The sequence below is a fragment of the Phaseolus vulgaris genome, chromosome 1 (genome assembly GCF_000499845.2).
Source record: "Phaseolus vulgaris cultivar G19833 chromosome 1, P. vulgaris v2.0, whole genome shotgun sequence".
Classification (NCBI taxonomy): Eukaryota; Viridiplantae; Streptophyta; class Magnoliopsida; order Fabales; family Fabaceae; genus Phaseolus; species Phaseolus vulgaris.
The window spans coordinates 4,286,828-4,307,785 of record NC_023759.2 but is presented as its reverse complement, the minus strand read 5'-3'; the positions used below and the strand labels follow the sequence as shown (position 1 = coordinate 4,307,785).

The following is a 20,958-nucleotide window of genomic DNA, read 5'->3' as shown; positions in this document are numbered from 1 at the left end:
CCATGAAAGTGCCTAGGAGATGTAGGAGACTCTTGCACTGTCATATGAAGGATCCAAAGAGGTCAAGCAAAACAAGTTAACACTGCTTAGTCAACCGTCTATGATTGAACTTGACCTAAGAACAATAATTTGCATTTTTCTCTCCCATGAAACCAGATTTCCACTCAAAAAATGTAAACTAAAGTGGATCATGTATCAACTGCTTCCCTCTGTCGCTCTTTCAATAATCTTTTTAACGAAAAGAAATAAATTTGACTTAATTTATATTTTAATATTCTGTTAACCTAATTTTTAGACCAAAGCAGGAAAAAGAAAATAGTATACTGCAGCATCTTCATTAATTATCGCATGTTCGGATACACAAGTTACAAGCTTTTATATGACAGCAAATTACTTAGATAATATAAATGGCCAGAGAATTTTTCCACAAAAACAGAACGAACAAATACTAATATGAATCATTCTGGACCAACCAATTATAATTTTTCTTCACTAAACTGGTCATTTCTTTAGTATAGACACCATTCTAATTAACATGGCTATATTTATAGCTCCTCATCAGTTTTACGTATTAACTCCTTCTGCATGATCTTTCGCTTTATGCTCCTACGTACAGTTCTTGTTTCTGTTCCGAGTTGCAGACCTCATCATGCAGCAAGTAACCTCTGAATATCCTTCTGAAAAAATAAAACAAAAAAAACAGGTTAATCGTAGAATCTTTTTGATAGATTTAGTATCCATTCTCAAACATACACGTATAACTTGTCTTATATATAGTAAGAACAAATATATAGTTTCTTTTTAACTGTAATTCACTCTCAAAATCCAATGTAGAAAGCTGATCTGGAGTAAAAACTCAGGGTAAATCATCCGTGTTGGCTTAGTTCCTCTCCTAATATCTTCAATGAATGCAGCCCATTTTGATGCAGTTACAAGAAGCTATAAGAAAACCTAGTACTAAAACTAACAGTTATAGCTACCAAGTAACAAACTCATTTTCTGCTGCTCTTAAAAGCCTTGGAGCATTTTTAGTGATACAGAATCATGTCAATTCAAGATGTATCACACAATTCAAAACCATATGTGATTCCTCAGATAATTCGAATCATTGGCTTACCAAATCTTATCAACTTGAGCAATTCCAACAACAATGGTTAGAAGCTTCATTTGAGCCAAAATTTACGGGCATTTAGAAGTGAGCCAATGAAAATTGTATCCTTAAATATATCAAGATCTAGGGCCTATTTCAAAACTCAACTGTGCTGAAAATAAGTTACTCTAGTTTGTTAGAATCCTACCTACAATGAATGTAAGTGTAAACTGCTGAAACCATTCAGCATGCAAAAGGTTACTGACTACATTAAGCACAAATTACTTCGTTAGGCACTTAAAATATCCAGTTTTCAGCATTAATTTATTGTTTGGTAGAAGAAGGAAACAGAGGGAGTGAAAGTAGGTAGGTGAGATAAGGATAGAACATAAATAGAGTGGAAATATGTGTTTTTTGGTTTAAGAGAAATACTATGAAAAATAGAGTGGAAAAAGAAAAGAGAACAAAAAAAAGTTCATTATAATTAATCACTTGAGATAGATAAAAGAGACTATATTTGAGAGACCTTAACCTCACCTCTCTTATGCTCTCGTATTTATATTGATAGAATTTTGATACAATGAGTAGAGGGAAGAGCAAAGATAAAAAAAACCAGAACTCGAGTCCTAGGTACAATTCATAGGTACAACATATAGCAATTTTCCAATATAACTACTTATTACGTATATTTAATACTTATTATAACACTTCTCATCAAGCTGGAGGCATACAAATTGTATGTACCAAGCTTGGAACAAATAAATTCAATCTGAGGTCCCCTTAAGGATTTTGTTAATATATCTGTAAGATGGTCATTGGATCTGACAAACTCAACACAAAGTTCCTTGGCCAACAACTTTTCACGAATAAAATGACAGTCAATTTATGTGTTTAGTCCTCTAACGAAATACTAGATTGGAAGCAATGTGAAGAGCAATTTGGCTATCACAATACATCTTCAGTTGCTCAATCGCACAAAGTTAACTTCTTAAAAGAATTGTTACACCCAGACAAGTTCATAGGTGCGAGACATAATAGTTGATCAGACAACTACATTTTATTTTTTATTTTTCCAAAAAAATATATTTCCTCCCAGAAAAACACAATATCCGGTAGTAGAGAGTCTGTCAGTAAGGAATCCTGCTCAATCAGAATCACAATACCCAGAGATTTGGGTGTTTCCTTTATCTTCATATAGCAGACCTTGTCTTGGAGCCTTTCTAAGGTATCTTGGGATATGGATGATAGCATTCCAATGGCCAGTAAAAGGAGCATGCATGAACTAACTAACAATACCAACTACAAAAGACATATCATGTCTAGTAATAGTAAGATAAATAATTTTTTCAACCAGTTTTCTATTTTTGGATTATAGAAAGATTCACCTTGTCCTGTCATTAATTTCTTATTTGGGTCCATAGGATTATCCATTGGTCTAAATTCAATCATATTTGTCTCTTTAAGGATATCTAGAGCATATTTCCTTTGAGAGATTAAAACACCTTCTTTTGACTGAGTTACTTCAATACCCAAGAAATATTTGAAGCTTCCAGGATGCTTAGTTTGAAAATGTTTACACAAGTGTTCCTTAGCTGAGATATTCTAGAAGAGGTATGACAATAGAGAACTGAATGATTTGTTTCATTATGTTTCAGCCCAAATGTTTGAACAATGTGACTAAATTTTCCAAACCAAGCACGTGATCATTGCTTGAGACCATAGAGAGAGCGACACAACTTACAAACCAAACTAGACTCTCCTTGAGCAACAAACCCAAGAGGTTGCTCCATGTAGACTTCATCTTCAAGATCTCCATGAAGAAAAGCATTTTTAATATCAAGATGATGGAGTGGCCAGTGACGAATAGTTGTCATGGCAAAGAAAAGATGAACAATTGTCATTTTGGTCACTGGAGAAAAAGTATCACTATAATCAAGGCCACAAATTTTAGTGTATTCTTTGGAAACTAATCATGCTTTGGAACAATCAACTTCACCATTGGGGCCAACTTTAGTGGCATAAACACATCGACATCCAAATGTCTCCTTCCCACGTGAAAGGGGAACTAACTCCCATGTGCTATTTTGGTCAAGAGTCTACATCTATGCAATCATGGCTTGTTGCCATCCAAGATAATGAAGTGTTTCATTCACACTTTTGGGAATAGTAATAGAAGACACAAAGGATATAAAAGAACAATAGGAAGGAGACAACCTATGATAGCTAAGAAAATTATAAATAGGAAGTGGATTACGGGTAGAACGAGTACATTTTCAAAGTGCAATGGGCCAAGCTGAATCATCATAACAAAAGTAAAAATAAACCTAAGTACATCTGGAATATTCGTAATGAAAGTAAAAAATAATTAAAACCAAAAGATGTGACATGACTTGGCCCCAAATATCAGAATGAATGACAGAAAAAAATAGAATTACTCTAGATCTGGTGGTTACCAAAGAAAATTGCGACAAAAGACGGCGAGTTAGGATCAACTCGATCTGATACCAACTTGAGATAAGTAAAAGAGACTATACTTGAGAGAGCTTAACCACACCTCTCTTTTTTTTTATCAGCAAACTACACCTCTCTTATGTTCTCGTATTTATAGAGTTCTCATAAAATGAGTAGAGGGAAGAGCAAAGATAAAAAACCAGAAATAAAACTAGAGTCCTAGGTACAGAGATAGGTACAACATATAGCAATTTTCCAAAACAACTACCTATATTTAATACTTATACTAACACATTTTTATAAATAATAAAATATATAAAAACATCGAAGGAAATTACTCTTCTTGTTCGACATAGTGATATAAGGAACTAAAGAGAAAGAGCAAATTGGGTCACGAAATACAACAATAATCAATTATGTTGCCATCCTTGTCATGATTTATTTTGTGAACAAACAAAAAGGTGCGAGATTTGCACCTTTTTATTTCTTGCCTATCTAGTTTCACTAAACCAAACAGGGCATGTTTCCCAACATCTCTTCATTTCTTTGCTCTACCCTACCTTCCTCCTCTCTTCAACGCTATCAAACAGGATGTAAAAGTTTTAACACTGAATTTTCAGTGCTAAATTTCCCAATATTAACACTTACTCTATAACTCTTACCATCAATCTTGTGTAGCAAATCCCAAAGCACAATGACAAACTTCACTGGCTAATTCATTTCTATTGTAACGATTAGAACCTAGACATTTCCTTTTGGGGGAAAGCTTAACATACCTCAATTTGGAAAGGCGACGTTGTTGGTGGGTATCTTTCAATAACTTTACCATTCTTATCAACCAAGAATTTCTCAAAATTCCACTTTATAAGATCACCCAGAAAGCCTCCAGCACTTGATTTCAGAAACTGGTACACTGGAGCCGTAAATGGTCCATTGACATCCACCTGTTTTACAGAACTTAATTACTTTGTTTACTTGTACTTTAAAACTGTTCTGAACTGCTGACTGAAGAAACATTATCAAACCTTGTCAAAAATTGGAAATTCTGCTTTGTATCGAGTGCAAGCAAACTGCTTAATTTCTTCATTTGATCCAGGCTCTTGCATACCAAATTGATTACAGGGGAAAGCCAGAACCTCCAAACCTGAAAAGAAGCAGCATAAGGGCACTAGATGTGTGTTGCTGAGAAAACATATTAATTTAAAACTAAAAAGCTTAGGACCATATTCATAAAAAACAACAAAATATAAAATTGAATAAAAATCACTTTTGAACATAAGCATTGGAAGTATTTCAATTTTCCAAAAACAAAATCACCAAAGTTCTTCAAGCATTAAGAGACCAGAAATTATAAGACCAACACTGACCCATGTTCCACCATAGAGTAACATTTAATAAGAAACTTAAGGCGTGCTTGGTAGATAGAGATAAAAGAATGACAGATTGAAACAAAAATGGAGCAGCTACAATAGGCACTCTATCACGTAGGCAGGAGGGACATACTTCTTTCCTAGTTTTATACAGTACTCAACAAAAATAGAATGATTTGCACAAGTAGATAGATTCAGAACCAAGAAGATACATAAGCAAACACCAAGTAAAACATGACCAATCGTCATTCTCAGAAATATAAAGAACATACACACATAACACGCATCTGTACAAAACATACCTTGATTCTTATACTTTTCATACAAACGAGACAGCTCCGAGTAATTCGATGACGTCAAACCACTGCCATAGGAAGGAAATTTATTAAAGGGTATCATAACAGACAAGAAAGTTTGACACAGCTGTTAGCTATAACCAATTTGGTTTTATGATATAGAAAATTGTAAGAAAAACTAATGAAGAAAACTAAGGTTTCATCAGACATATTGAGCAACATATCTTGCTTGAACAGTGCATAACTCATACCATCGTGAAGCAACATTGACAATCAATAGAACCTTCCCCTTAAATTTGTTAAGAGGGACATCCTTTCTGTCAATATCCTGCATCATAAAATATAATATAATATATACCCTGAGCACATAACAAGTAAAAATAATAAAATATAAGACCTTTCTTATCTAAATCTCAAAAGGGTATCTCCATTCAGTAAAACTATCCATAAAAACAAATTGTCACGTTAAATTTTTTTATAGACACCCCACTTCTCAAATTCAAATTCCAAGGTTGACCCAATTATTTTCAAGTGAAAGGGTTGTGGAAATTGAAATTAAACATGGTACCTTGACGGTAAAATCATAAATGGTTTTTTCTGTGGCAGCTCTTGCATGAACTGAAAAAGACCTAGGCTTTATGAACCTGGGAAAAGTTGATAAGGTTTGCAGGGAAAGGGTTGGATGGAAAAAGGTTGAGTTGGAGGAAGCAAGGGAGGATTTGATGAAAGGAAAAGAGGGAGAATTTGGTGGGTTTGTTCTGGTATGAGTGAAATCATGGAGAGAAGTGAAGAAGGTGGTGGAGAAAGCCATGGAGGACATTTTTGGTGATTGGGAAGTGAAGAGAGTTCTCAAGTTTGATCCTTTCTTCAATTGAAATATGGAAGATAAGTTGTGTCTCATGGAGATGTGTGAAACCTCAAACATTCTTAAAGGAAAAAAAGAAAGAAAGAAAGAATAGTATGTGTATAAATTTGTGTTAGTGAAGAATATATAAATGACAATTATTTGAATGTCATAATTTAGATTTATTTTATTTTATTTTCATAAGTATATTTTATGTCATAATATTAAGTATCAGTACTAAGTAAAACTTTTACAGTTCTAGAAACACATTTTAAATGTTATAATTGTACAAATTCAAAAAATATCATACATTTATGTGAAAAAAGTAGTTTAAATGTAGAAACGAAAATAAGTTAAACTAAACTATTATTTATCATTGGAAACAATAATTAACACTGTTGGGATTTTGAGAATTTAACATTAATCATCTTAAATTTTAAAAAAATTATAAAATTTTGTCTATTTAACAAAGAATAAGTTTTAATTCATAACACAAAAAAATAGAAAATCAATTAATTAAATAGATACAAATATTCTTTTTTTATTACATTATTTTAGTGATATATTAAAAATAGAGATGTATTGACTTAAATATTAGACATTTTATATACATGTAAAAAGAGAAAACAGGTTTATCTATAAAAAGAATAGAGTTTATAATTTATTTTCTATATCTTAAGTATTACATTATTTTAGCATATCAAAAACCGAGATTTTATCTTTAAAGATAAAAATGATAATATATGTTTTAACTTTTAGAATAATAATATAATATATTAAAATTATATGTAATATAAAAAAATAATCATAACTTTTTATCTAACCTTGCATAATTTAAAATTCACATAAAATAATTGATTTTAAATATAAATTGCTCCCTGTTATTTTAGTTTCTATAATTTTTTTTATATTTTTAAATATTTAACATTCTATTGATACCTTTTCAGTTATTATTATTAATTATAAACTTAGAGTCAAATGTATAAATATTAATTATAAACATTATATTATTTTGAAGCACACTTTTTTAATTAATATATTTAATATTTTCTACAAATAAGATAATCATGATTTTATCAAAATATTATTTAATTTACACAAACAGATAATTGAATAGTATTTTTTTTTATAAAAGTTTTCATGTTAGGCATCATTATGTAACTTGACATCTCAGCTAGACTGATACCTCAAGTAACAACAATCATCTGCCATCAATTGAATAATATTTTTGAATTGATAAAGTATCAAAATTAACCTTATTCATTTTTCATGGTTTCTACACATCCTCTTTTCCTCTATTTCTTTTTTGTCTACCCTATTTTTGCCTTTATCCAATGAAACATTTTTTTCTATATTAGTTTAAAATGTGAAAACATTAAGATAATTAAGATGTGTGAGATGTGAGGAGGTGGAAGGTTTGAAACCTCAAGTCAAGATTTGGAGGAAATTGTTTTGTGTGGTTCATCACTCACCACACACTCTTATTTGTCTTCATTTATCACTCTTATAAACAAATATTATTTTGTTTGCTATCAATTTACTATTTTTATAAACAATTTTTTTTTTCTATTTTATTCTATCTACAAGTTTGATCTCCCTATTTAAAAATAAAATAGAGACATTTAATTTTCTTATTATAAAAAACCGACAATGTTTTTTTATATTAATTTCTTATATTTTAATTATATGTGTGTGTGTTTTTTAATGAAGCCAAAATAAAATTAAAAAATATAGATAAATTTGAGAATTTGAACAAAATTATAGAATTTTCAAAAAAAAATTATCAAATGCTTCTATTTTAAAAAAGAGATAAATTAAGGAATAAATAAAATAGGAAATCAAAATTATATTGAAACCTTTGTTTTTCTTTTTCATTTTTTACTCATACTATAGATATATACAAAAAAAAGGACTTTTTAAGTATGATTTTGATGGTTTTCAAAAGTATATACAAATTTTGCTGGTATCCAAAAATATATAAATTTGGTAGATTATTTTTAGGACAAATTTTAATGGGCTTTAATATCTTTTTAATGTGATGTAAAACATGGTATTTTGCCAAACTCTTTTTCTTTTCCTGTCATTTGCATGACTTTTTTCATCCATCACAAATTATCTCTTCTCTCTTAGATAAAAATAATATAAATATTCATTTATTATAATTGATAACTTTTCTTACAAATATAATATTTTAATAAAGATTATAATTTAAATTTATTGTTCAGAATAATAGGAACATGAAGATCTTAATATATAATAGAAAGAGAGTTAGAATTAATTAACGGCTTGATTGGAAAGAACTTAAACAAACCTAAAATCCATAAAACATGTTTCAGAAATATCCTCAGAACAATCATCCTCAAAGGTCACCTCATGTTTTAACTAATAATAACTGTCACCCTCTCAAATATAATATTAAAATATTAAAATAACTTAAAAATTAATCTATTTATTAACTTATCAACATTCACCTCATTGATGTGACAACTTAATAACATTAGAAAAAAATACATTTAAGTCATTCAAAAAATATACCGAATTAAAATTTTCAATAATGATAAAATAAAGCTGAAATGAAACAAAATAAGTCATTAAATCTTTAATTTAATATTTTATTTTTATTCTTAGTTATAAAATAATTCATTAAAGTGTCATTTTTACATCAACGATTTATTTAATACACTTGTTCGATATGTCATGTTAGGTATATGTTAGATCAATAATAAAATACACTTAGAAAACTATAATAAAAATTAATTATATTATTAAAAAGACAAATAATAAAAATTATATTTACAAGCTGTAGTGGATCTTCAGAAAATATTTTAGGGCATCAAAACTTTTTCATTCTAGATGTACAAAAATTTAAAAGTGTCAAATATATAAAATACTAAAATTAAAACTATATTTATAAGCCACTAAACTAAGTCACTCCTTATAAGTTTAATGCATAAATTTGAATAGGGTTAAGAAAACGAAAATTAGATTGAAAATTCTCCATGAACAAAATTTAAGGTTACAACTCCATCAACTTATATTCACCTTAGCATTTCCAGAATAGCAGAACATCATCTTCCACACAAGTCAAATCAATACTATGTAACACCATTACCCATATAAATTACTAAAAACTTAAATCTATCTTATTGTTCCACCATCATAACACTTCCACCTAAGCTAACCTAATACTACGTGTCAAAAACTCATTACACACACCTAAACAACAATAACAGTATAGTGCACTGTCTTCCACACAAGTTCATAAAACACTATGTGACAGAAACCTAAAAATGTAGTTTGTGGTTTGTATGGAACTCTACTTAGTTAAAGTTATCCCATATAAATGAGGGCCTATGCAAGCTGTTGTTTTTCCTGAAGGTTTGTGGGAAGAAGGTAAATTTTTCTTACACCTCTATGTCTTTTTATTGAACATTGTAAAAATTTGTTTTTAATTTTTTTTAAAAAATTAATAACCTAAATGATGCATAATCTCAATTGTATTATGATAGTCTATACCTTTTTTTTTTTTGTGCATACCTCCTTCTCAATTATAACACTTTCATCTTTAGTCATAGTGTTTGAGAGAACAGTTTCATATTTTAGTGCATAAAAAAAAGTTGACGAGAAGATTCATTGTATTCAACATTCACAGTGTGAAGATAATTCTTTTTTTGTACTCCTTTTTGCACTTTGCTGATTTTTTTTCTAGGTTTTGTAGCTTCTAAAAAAAATACAACCACCACTAGTAAAAACACTACAAAACTTATCTCAATCACCAGTAGTCACCACAAACAACTACCACCACTTGAAAATGAAAAGGAAGGCATCATATTTTTCGCCATACTCAAAAGGAAATTTTTAGAATTAAAACAAGTATGGAGGTACAGGTGGAAAATATGGAGGTGCAAAGAATTTGGCAGACAGAATCATTAAACCCAATTAGCATATTTATTATTGACAAATTCTCCCTTCACTACCATATTTTTTTTTAATTTCAACAATACCCTTCTGAGTATGGTGGAGAGTGTGTATCTTCTTCATTTTCAAGTGACGGTAGTTGCTTGTGATGGTTTCTTGTGGTGGTTGATGGTGAAAATTGGTGGTTGAGATAAGTTTTGTGGTGTTTTTATTAGTGGTGGTTGTGGTTTTGTCACTTTTTTTTTCATTTTTTTGGAAGCCACATAACCCACAAATAAAAATCAGCAAGGTGGAAAAAATGGGGTACAACACTAAAAAAAATTATTTCACACTGAGAAATGTCGAATACAATGAATCTTCTTCCCAATTCTCTCACATACGCTCAAATGATATAATTGTTTTCTCAAATGTTACAGTTGAAGAAGAATGAAAATATTGCGTATGGAATGGAGGAATAACGGTGCAAGATGCATCTAAGATTATTTAAAAAAATAAAATTATGTTTCCTTTAAGATTATTTAACTTTTTTTTAAAAATGTTAAAATCGACTTTTCACAATACGGAAGGTACATGAAAAAAGGTACTGAGGTGGAGGAAGAATTTGTTTTTATTGTTTGCAAATTGGAAGAGAACATTCCTTAAGCTTTTACTTTGTACACTTTCATTTTTTTTTTCTTCCACATCTTATTGTAATGAAAATAAAGAAAATAACCTTTGAAATTTTGATATATTTTAAAAAAAATTATTATCCATAATAACATTTCCAATAAAAAAATATTTTGAAATGTGGATTTCTAAATACATTTAGAATGTAAAATTTAAAATTAATTTTTGACTGCTTTAAATTATTTATTCTAAAATATTTCATAATAAAATTTATCATTATAAAATAATTTGTTTATAACAATTAAAATTTATTCAGGAATACTCTTTTCCAAAACTAAAAAAAAATCTGATTCAACTTAAGGAGAAGCTTTCAAATGAGCAAAATAAAGTTGGAGGATCTAGTGAAGATATTATTTTAGTAGTATAATGCAATAACTTGCATAGCTTCCCATATATGTAAAAGCTTGAAGAATTTGCACAAATTCTTTCCACAAAATATCTTCCTATAATCACTGGATTGACTCACATAATCAAAGCTCATCAATTCCAAAAAAAATAGAAAAATATCTTCAAGCCCTAACCATTCAACAAAAAACAACAAGGTGATCCACAACTTCACACTTACAAAGACTTTAACCCTAAACCCAGAATTAAATCATTACATAGAACAAAATAAATGATTTTTACTTGGAAAATAATTTTTTTTTTATGGATGTTTGAATCCAGCTTAGCTTAGCTTGGCAAAGACTTTGACTTAGAGAAGAAAAGTCATTGTCCTTCATCAACAACAACAACCAACTACACCCATAGCAACTACTCATACCACATATCATTTACTATGTGTACCACAATTTTAAATTTTGCTTTTGTTTATTTCTAATTCTATTCTATTCCTCACTTCTACATCATCTCTATCTTTCTCCACTCCAAAAAAATCTATTATTTACTCTCTGCATAATAAATATATTTACATATTCTTACATGTCACTGTCTTGTGCAGAGATTTTTTCTTCGTCAATGACTTCTTTGTAAATTCTGGAAATTATCAATTTGATTGAAATGAAGGTTGGTGTCTGATCTTGACTATCTAAGTCTTGTTTTTAAGAACAGTAAATAGCAGACACTGCTTTTTTTTTAAGGAGAACAAAATCAAGAAAATGACAACAAGATGACACCAAAACAACAGAGACAGCAAAACTAGTTGTATCAATAGTTACATATTAAGGTGATTATTTTTTTACAATTTTACTTTTTAATATATATCTTCTAATTTATATCAAAACTGCTTTATTCATATTTAATCTATAAAACAGAAATTGTTTTGTCATAGTTAAGGACAGGTGTCAGTAGCCTTGTAATAAATTTTATGTTTTGAAAAAACTAATTTTTAGTGAAATTTCTCTTTCAGTCACATTCTATTATCTGCATCAAATATTCACTAAGAGAATTGAGTAATTGGTTGAAAACTTTTCTGAAAGCATGTATGATAAAAAAAAGTTCTTTCAAACATATGTTTATCTTCTAAGTATAAATTTAGAAAGATTATGCAATCATATAGTTGAAATTGCATGAAAAACTATCGGTGGATGAACAGTGTCTGACAAATTCAAAGGCTCTAAGCCATAAATAAAGAAATATCATTCTTTTTCACAAAGTCTTTTTCTTTTCTTTTCTTTCTTTATAATAGTGGGGGTAGTAATTGTGCCTGTTTCTGTGTTCTCTTCTTCATTCTCTTTCCTTTACCTTTCTGTCTAAACTCCAAACTCAACTACTCACTCTCTTCGAACTTCAGACCTGTTAGTAGCAGTCTTCAATCTTCCCATCATACTTTGTTCATACTTCTCAAAAGTTTAAACAAAGAAGAAATAATTAAAAGTAAAGTCTCATGAACTGTTGTTCATTAGATTCTCTTTTTTTAACTTTCAAATTACAAAAGACAGAATTATGAGTTGTGAACTCTTATGATTAATTTATTGTCATCTCGGTAGTCCTTGATTATGGATTCTACCCTCTATTGGTCTTTGATTATTGCTTCTTTGCTTCTCTCTTAATTGTTGATTAATCTTGATTTTCCTTATTTTCTGTACATTTCTCAACACAATTAAGATTCCAAGAATTTCCAATTTTTCTCTGTGGTCATCTTTCCATATTAAGCTCTAGTTCTTCTTTATCCAGCTTTCATTATCTATAGCTTGAATTCAGTTTGCTCTGTCTCTTTATATTTTATTTTGGGTTGAAACTTTCTGTTCCTTCTTGTGTTGCATGGCTTTAGTTTTAGGATCTGTATTCATGTCAGTTGTCCCTTTTTAACCCTGCCACTAAGAAAATGGAAAAAGAAGAAGAAAAGGAGTTTAGATGAGCTTTTCGTTGACTGGAGTCTTCTTCTTAGTTCCACTGTCATGCTTGAAAACTATTCCCTCATCATTATCTTTCTTCTTCTTCTTTTCTTTTAATCTTTCTTCTGAAGTACTACTGCCATGTACTAGAATAGCAAAAGTTATGCTTCACACTGTTCTCCCCATTTAAGTGACTTTTCCGTTGACATTTTCTTTTATTCTTTCTGCTTACAGCTTATTCTTAATTTTCAATGTACACATTAGATTTGTCTTTGAGCATCATGACTTTTCTTTTCAATCTTTTATTTTGGTATGGTTTTCTTTAATTTTTCATGCTTGAAGAAATAAAACTAATGCTTATTTGTTTTGTTCAGAAAGAATGGGAACAAATCTCAGCTCTCCCAAAACTGAAAAGTCTTCCGATGATGGTGAAAACGACCATCTTGGATATGGTTTATCATCTATGCAAGGCTGGCGTGCATCAATGGAAGATGCAGTGAGTTTCTCTGGAAAAGTTGCTAGTTAGTTTATTAAATTGATAATCTTGTGTGTAAGAAATATTGAATTTTGTCTACATCAAAAAGAACTTCATTAGAATGCTTTTTTTTTTCTCTCTAGTTGCATTGGAAGGAATACATCTTCACTCCAGCATCTGTTTTTCCAATTTGTTGTACTGTTTGTAAGATTGATGGATTGACAAATAGTTTTAGTAACAGTGGTTTATGGATTAGAAGGTCATTCCTAGCTAGATCAACATGCAGTAAGAATTTTAGGAAATGATTTATTCCATAAATAGATAGGAGGGACTTGCTTCCCCTTGCATTTTGTCATACAGGTCTTTATTTCTTGTATAAGTGAATAAATTTCGCTTATTGTATATCTTTGATATGCAATTTACCATGGTAATTATTGGTTCTTTTAGTCTGATACACATATTATTCTTGTAGAATTGTATAAACAGAGTATTAAAGTCTATGAGAAATGTGCAGGTCCTATGATTCCTTAAAATTTTGAGCACTCTGGTAGGGATGTTTACAATAGGTCTGATGATCTGATATTTTCTGTGCCGCTCAGTTCTTCAGTTTACTACAAATTTGGGTTTTGCTGAATGCACTGGCTGGTAGATGCTCAGGTTGTTAGGGGATTAGAAGATGTAATTTTATCTTCTGTCTCATGTTTTAGGGACAATGAGATTTTGGGTCCAGTCAATTATGTTTTCTGGAATGAATGTATATACCATTAATTATGCTTTTATAGTATAGTAGTTTGCAACTTACTTCGACTTATTTGTGTTGCATAGATTGCTTTAGTTGAATCATTAATCTGCTGTTAACCTTCTTCATTCTCTTTCCTTTTGCTAGCATGCTGCACATCTTGATCTGGATGCATCCACTTCCTTTTTCGGAGTTTATGATGGTCATGGAGGTAAGATTTGAACAAGTTTGAGTATTTAGAAGGATGGCTAAGAACCAGTTTTACAATTTTATTACTGATGTCTTCCGTACAAGTTAAAAATGACTTGCTGTTTCAATATCTTTTTCAGTTTTACAACTTTTGTACCTTTTCTGTTTCATTTTTCTCTCATTATCTTACCCTCCTAACCCCTGTAGTTAAAAAAATTATAATTATGATATGATATATTCTTGAGGAAAATATATTCTTGAGCAGATAATATAAACACCAATGCTCTCTAACTGATAATTCAAAAGAGAGGCCTTTTGCAGAAATTAATTTCCTAATCATACAATTTTCAGTTTTCTTTTTTCAGCAAAATTTCTTATTTTTTCATAGATAGCATCTAGTTAGCCTTTGGGTGACTAGTTTCTTGTTGCCACTTATTTGAATATTTTTATTCGAACCACAGTTAAAAGTTATTTGCTGATACTTTATTATCATACTCTAATTTATGTAAGTTGACTAATATACTTCTAGGTAAACACTCAAAAGAAAAGAAAAGAAAATAAGTCAAGAAGGAAAAATGAGTCTAAAGTTCTTTCGTAAGTTAAATTTAACTTTGCCCCTCAATTTTTGACAATTTCTCCCATCAAAATTTTCCATATTTTGATGTCCATAAGTTAAATTAACAAATAACTTATGACAGAAATTTGATTCATTCCTCCTAGATTATTTTATATTTCTACTCTTGTTAGTGTTTCTTGAGTTGAGAGACATACTCAAACTCCAAAACTTGTGAAACATGTGTGAAGACCCTAGCACCATTGCATGTTTAGTAAAACTCCTATGCATTGATTCAGATTACTCCTCACAAGATTCCATCTACTGCTAATTGGTTTTTCTGCTAAGCCTCTAAATTGAGTATGTAACTTACTGTATATAGAACATATCATGTTCCATTTTTTTTCTTTTTCCTTTTCCACTTAATCTTTTCAAAACCAATATTTGCTGGCTTGCCTGCTAGACCATTATCTGGTAGAAATTGTGTAACTCATGTACCTCAATGAATACTCCTCTACTTGTTGCTTCAAGGCTTTGGTTATCCCAACCAAGGAAAAAGGAGACTACAAAAGAAATCGTGTCTTATTTTGGAATCAGAAATATGTTATGGATGCTGAATTAACCCCAAAATTTTCAGGTAAGGTGGTTGCTAAGTTTTGTGCTAAGTATCTTCACCAACAGGTGGTGAAGAGTGAAGCATACATAGCTGGAGATATAGGAACCTCTCTTCGGGAATCATTTTTCAGGTTAGAGGAAAAAGATTGGACTTCATGTTTATTACTAAAGTGGTTCTTGAGAATATAGAAGCTGAAGCTGGTTTTATATTTTTCACTATAGAAAGTTTATCATATGTTCAATTTACTACATTTCATTAAAATCACAGAATTGAAGATCACATAGGAAGTATGGCATTCAAATGGTATCATAGACAAAAAAATGTGTTCACTGGTTCCATATCCATTCATTATTTTTCTTCCAATCCTTCAACCAAAACACAGGAATAAAATGAAATAAAACAAATGAGTAATGAAATAACATTTTTTTAATTATTGCAGGATGGATGAGATGATGCGTGGTCAAAGGGGCTGGAGGGAATTAGCAATTTTGGGTGATAAGTTCAACAAGTTCAATGGTAAGATAGAAGGATTGATTTGGTCTCCACGAAGCAGAGAATATAAGGCTCAAGAGGATAGTTGGGCCTTTGAGGAGGTAGGTATGACATTTGAAGGTCCATTTTTAAAATCATAGCTTTCATGGGTTATACCTGGTCTATTGTTACCAGCCATATGGCTTTTTAGGTAAAGAAACAAGGTTTTAAATTGTGGTCAAGACTAAGGTTTTGTTGCAATCCTTGACATTGAAGGAAACTGTGGATAATGCAGTCACAATTACAGTTGCAATGCCATTGTTTTTTGGCCGAAATCACTGACCATTTTTTGAGACCTTGTAAAGAGTATTGTTTCCATAGATTTAGAGTGGTGTTTCTCCAAATGTGTTGGTTGTGTGTGTGTGAAATTATAATTTCTTTGCACCTCATTTTTCTTTTCTGGCGTCTCTTTTGTTGCATTCAGTAATATGTCTTATGTATTGTAAGCAGGGTCCTCATTCTAATTTTGCTGGACCAACTTCAGGAAGCACTGCATGTGTTGCAATTATCAGAAACAAGCAACTTTTTGTAGCAAATGCTGGTGATTCACGTTGTGTAATATGTAGGAAGGGTCAGGTAACTTCAAGATGGAAATTCTTGGATTTTCATCTTCAAAATAACAGATATCGTGTGTAATTATTACAACAATTTTCTGACTATTGCTCATATTATCTACAGGCCTATGATTTGTCTATAGATCATAAACCTGATGTTGAGACTGAGAAGGAAAGAATCATAAAAGCTGGTGGTTTTATTCATGCAGGACGAGTTAATGGGAGTTTAAGCCTTGCAAGAGCTATAGGTACTTGTCTACTAGCAAATGAGCTTTTACAAATGTTTATTAGAGGTTCCTCCAATTTTAGTTGCTTTTGAATTGGAAAATTGAAAATTTCATATATATGTATTTGTTTCTTCTGGATGCTAATTTCTTTATGACATTAATATAAGTTTATTTTGGATTTTTGGGCATGGTGTACATTGGTCATGGTTTATATGGTCCCCATTCAATATGTTTTACTATTCTGCAGGTGATATGGAGTTTAAGCAGAATAGATTCCTTCCTGCTGAAAAACAAATGGTGACAGCCAATCCAGACATAAATACTGTAAGTTTGTTCCTTACAAATCAGCTTACTTCACATGTGATACATAAAATTGATCAATTCTACCACAGTTTCATGGTTGCAACATGGAATAACAAAAAATGAAAAGCTTGGTAAAGACTTAATAGTCTCAATATTTACTACTGCATTAAGTTTTCAACTTTTGACTGAGTATTATTTTTTACATTTGATCACAGATTGAACTTTGTGATGAAGATGAATTTATAGTGCTAGCTTGTGATGGCATATGGTATGCTTTCTATCCCCATTTCAGTTCTGAATGTTCTCTATTGTTTATTTGGGGGAGAATTATTTGTTCTTGAGAATTGATAGTTCCTGACTAATCTCTATATGACACTTAAATTGAGTTTATTAATCATTTTATAATTCAAAAACTCAATTATGTGTCATGTTAAGATTAACCAAGATCACAAACATTTGATGATCTGAACCATATAATAACTTTTGGGGGAGGTATTGCCATGTCTTCAAGATTCTTGAGTGGTTGATTTATATCCTTTGTTGGCTCTTATTGCTTCAGGGATTGCTTGTCAAGCCAACAATTGGTTGATTTCGTACGTCAACAACTTCTCATTGTGAGTTTCTAAGTCTTAAATTTTTCCTAACAAGATGGTGAAACATTCAATGAAACATTTCTTGAATGGATTTTCTCATATTCATTGGTTTTAGATGGTGAAACATTCAATGAAACATTTCTTGAATGGATTTTCTCATATTCATTGGTTTTATTTTACTCACCACAAAAGTCTCTATAAAACATTATAGTTTTGACATTGATTGCTGGAGGCAAGAGATGTGGTGAAAGTCTTGGCTACCTTGCCTATTGTTGAAACTTGAGAGTTGATGATTAAAATCTTGATGTTATTTTGCAAACTTAAAACTAAATTCCTTTATTACCTATACTTAAAGTGATCATGTATAACTATAGTATTATTAAATAAAAATTAAAAAATTAAAGGGCCCAACCGGGTTCGAACCGGTGACCTCTTGATCTGCAGTCAAATGCTCTACCACTGAGCTATGGACCCTATATTTTCTTTTTCTGTGCTGATCAATAAATACTTATATTTTACTTGAAATTAAAACATCATGTGAAATAATCCTTATGTGAATTTTTCTTAGTTCTAGGAATAAGAGGTACTTGGAGAACATATATGAAAGGGAACCTTATTAAGAGAGGATCACGTTACATAAATGAATGAATGAATAGTATGCTATGGTCAAGAACTTGTTGTTTCTTAACCGTTTTCACCCTAGTAGAAGAAGAAACCAAATCACAACAACTTAAAGGAATCAATGATATGTGTTAGAGATCTCACACCGACTAGAGAGGTAGGACATTTAATTGTATATAAGTGAGTGCAAACCTTATCTCATAAGCTGATTTTATGAGGTTGAGTTAGGCTTAAAATCCACTTCCTAATAATATGTCAGACTCAAATGTAGTCTGCTGAATGGTAAAATCTTTCACTATAGAAGAAATTTTAAGCTTGATCCAACTGCCACCACAACATTTAAAGCATTCATTTTGTCAATCTTGCAACTCTACTTCTTGGCTACATGGATATCCAAGAAATTGTGTGTTGCCACTATCTATAAGGATATGCAAGGGCATTTTTTTTATAGTACCCTGCAATCCTCACAGTGCAAAAACTAGCAACACCTGTTAGAGCATTAACAAACATTTGTGGTTCCTCTGCTGCCAATACAGTACCCATGTTCTCTAATTGATCATCTTCATCAGAAATAATACATATACTTTTCTTTCCAATGTTGTGTTGTTTACTCTATTTTTCTTGTGTTGGTTTCGATATGTAACAGTATGCAGATTTTGAATTTTCTATTCAAGTGATGTGTCTATTTGGTTAATGATCCAAGTTATTATACCAATGTGGTTTGAACTGATCCATGAAACAGATGTTTTGACATTATACCATTTTGTCTCACAGGAAACTAAACTTTCTGCGGTTTGTGAAAGAGTACTTGATCGATGTTTGTCACCAACAATAGCTTTTGGTGATGGATGTGATAACATGACCATGATTTTAGTTCAGTTCAAAAAACTGGCCCAGTTCACTGCACCAACACAAGAACAATCATCTTCAAATGAATAAGTTACATTTATCTGAACTGAGAATTGAGAGCAGTTAAATTTAGCAGGTTTTGGACAACAACACTACACACATGTATTGTATAGTGTGGACTACTCCTTTCTGCTTAGAATGAATCTAGATTGACATCTTCACCTTTTGTGTTTACATTTTACTGATAGAGTTTTTGTTGCTTATTCAATAAGCAGCTCCAAATGTTAGTGTTTATAGCTATATATTAGCACCAATTTCAGGCATTTTGTGATGTTTAGTTTAGGTCTCAACTTAGTATATTGTATATATATCTCAGTAAATGACCTTATTATGTGAATGTCTTACCAGTGAGTCTGAAATTGATTTATGGTTTTGTCTGACCATTAAGAGAGAAGGGTTGAATGAGGGCTTTTTTAAAATTACAAAAAATCAATAAAATTCATTTGGTGCTTAATTTTGTACTTAGGAATATAAACAAATTGAGATAAAGATATTATTTAGATGATCATTTTCAAATGCATGAGTAATACTGATTATAAGAATAAAACTTATTTTTTAAGTTTTAAAAAGTAGAAGTCTTAATAAAATAAATAAATTTGGAGTCTTATGAGATTTTTGCATTGAAACAAAAATTGCAAAAATAAATATTATAAATTATTTGACATAATGATATTACATAAATAAAAATGGGGTTTTTGACCATCATGGGGTTATTTTTTTTTGTTTTTACTAAAATGGGGTCTGTTTAAAAAAAATTACAAATTTAGGCAAGTTGTGTCAATTCGGCACGACTTCATATGCACAAATCGTCTCAATTAGGCACGACTTCTGCCATGTCATACTGAAATCGTGCCAACTTGGTACGATTTTTGCCACGTCATAATTTATATTTTTTTTTAAATTTTATTGTTTATATATTGTGTAGTAAGTTATATAGTGTTAAAAATTAATTTGATACATAATGTAGCAAATAAGTCAAATCACAAATAATTTAAAAAAATTATATATATTTTAAATAAGTCAAATAGTATAAATAATTTGACTAATGTAGCAAATCACAAATAAAAAAAATTATAAACAAATCATAAATTATGATTTTTTTTGAACTAATAATTATTTTTATCACAAATCAAATAATACATTTTTCGTAAACTTGTTTATTCTTTTAAATGTCATTTATATTAAAATATAAAAACGTATAAGTACTATAATTATTTTCAAATGATTAAATAACTGTAAATACTTTTATTTATATATATACTATGAATAATTTAAATAATATAAATAATTGCATTTTTGTAACAAATCTCAAATAACAAAAACAGATTATTCATGCTTTCAAACAAGATTTTTATAATAATTCATTCATGATATTGTAATATCTTTAAACAAATTCAAATAAAATAATTTATTTATATTATTTTGTTATTTATTATATAAACAATAAAATTAAAAAAAAAAAAATATATATATATATATATATATGACATGGCAGAAGTCGTGTCAAGTTGGCACACGGCTTCAGTATGATAGGGTAGAAGTCGTGCCAAGTTGGCACGACTTCAGTTGACATGGCAGAAGTCGTACCTAATTGCGACGATTTGTACATATGAATGGCACGACTTGCCTAAATTTGTAATTCTTTTTAAACGGACCTCATTTTAGTAAAAAAAAAAAAAAAAACTCCATCATGGTAAAAAAACCATAAAAATAATGTTATACTGATAATATTATTTA

The 20,958-nt window shown here is 30.2% G+C and overlaps 2 protein-coding genes and 1 non-coding gene across 4 annotated transcripts; 1 reads left to right on the top strand and 2 right to left on the bottom strand.

Moving 5' to 3' along the window:
* Positions 1-316: 316 nt before the first annotated feature.
* LOC137816710 (phospholipid hydroperoxide glutathione peroxidase, chloroplastic-like) lies at positions 317-6,168 on the bottom strand. The gene is made up of 6 exons (XM_068619981.1): positions 5,776-6,168; positions 5,459-5,535; positions 5,214-5,275; positions 4,567-4,685; positions 4,318-4,485; positions 317-677 (listed from the first exon to the last, which is right to left on the bottom strand). Exons 1-6 carry the CDS (start codon positions 6,130-6,132, stop codon positions 648-650), a joined length of 813 nt encoding a protein of 270 aa, XP_068476082.1. The 5' UTR covers positions 6,133-6,168; the 3' UTR covers positions 317-647.
* A 5,954-nt stretch (positions 6,169-12,122) lies between these two features.
* Positions 12,123-19,565, top strand: LOC137816708 (probable protein phosphatase 2C 60). 2 transcript variants are annotated; one of them, XM_068619979.1, is made up of 11 exons: positions 12,123-12,450; positions 13,286-13,407; positions 14,273-14,336; positions 15,505-15,613; positions 15,923-16,076; positions 16,465-16,590; positions 16,693-16,816; positions 17,043-17,119; positions 17,314-17,366; positions 17,658-17,712; positions 19,087-19,565. In XM_068619979.1, the coding sequence occupies exons 2-11, from the start codon at positions 13,291-13,293 to the stop codon at positions 19,249-19,251; spliced, it is 1,044 nt and encodes a 347-aa protein (XP_068476080.1). In that variant the 5' UTR covers positions 12,123-12,450; positions 13,286-13,290; the 3' UTR covers positions 19,252-19,565. The 2 variants fall into 2 exon arrangements, with proteins under 2 accessions (XP_068476080.1, XP_068476081.1); XM_068619980.1 differs by having other exon boundaries at positions 12,234-12,450; positions 13,290-13,407.
* On the bottom strand, positions 18,094-18,165 carry TRNAC-GCA (transfer RNA cysteine (anticodon GCA)). The gene has a single exon. It is a non-coding gene; the product is annotated as a tRNA-Cys (tRNA).
* Positions 19,566-20,958: the final 1,393 nt, after the last annotated feature.

What these genes read in the sequence shown, in the direction of transcription:
- LOC137816710 (XM_068619981.1), bottom strand. Translation starts at nt 6,132, where the DNA reads ATGTTTGAGGTTTCACACATCTCCATGAGACACAACTTATCTTCCATA. An exon ending in GTCAATGTTGCTTCACGATG is followed by an intron (nt 5,276 to 5,458) that starts GTATGAGTTATG and finishes TTCCTATGGCAG; the next exon opens with TGGTTTGACGTCATCGAATT. An exon ending in TGAAAAGTATAAGAATCAAG is followed by an intron (nt 4,686 to 5,213) that starts GTATGTTTTGTA and finishes GCTTCTTTTCAG; the next exon opens with GTTTGGAGGTTCTGGCTTTC.
- LOC137816708 (XM_068619979.1), top strand. Translation starts at nt 13,291, where the DNA reads ATGGGAACAAATCTCAGCTCTCCCAAAACTGAAAAGTCTTCCGATGAT. An exon ending in GTGCATCAATGGAAGATGCA is followed by an intron (nt 13,408 to 14,272) that starts GTGAGTTTCTCT and finishes TCCTTTTGCTAG; the next exon opens with CATGCTGCACATCTTGATCT. An exon ending in CCAATCCAGACATAAATACT is followed by an intron (nt 17,120 to 17,313) that starts GTAAGTTTGTTC and finishes ATTTGATCACAG; the next exon opens with ATTGAACTTTGTGATGAAGA.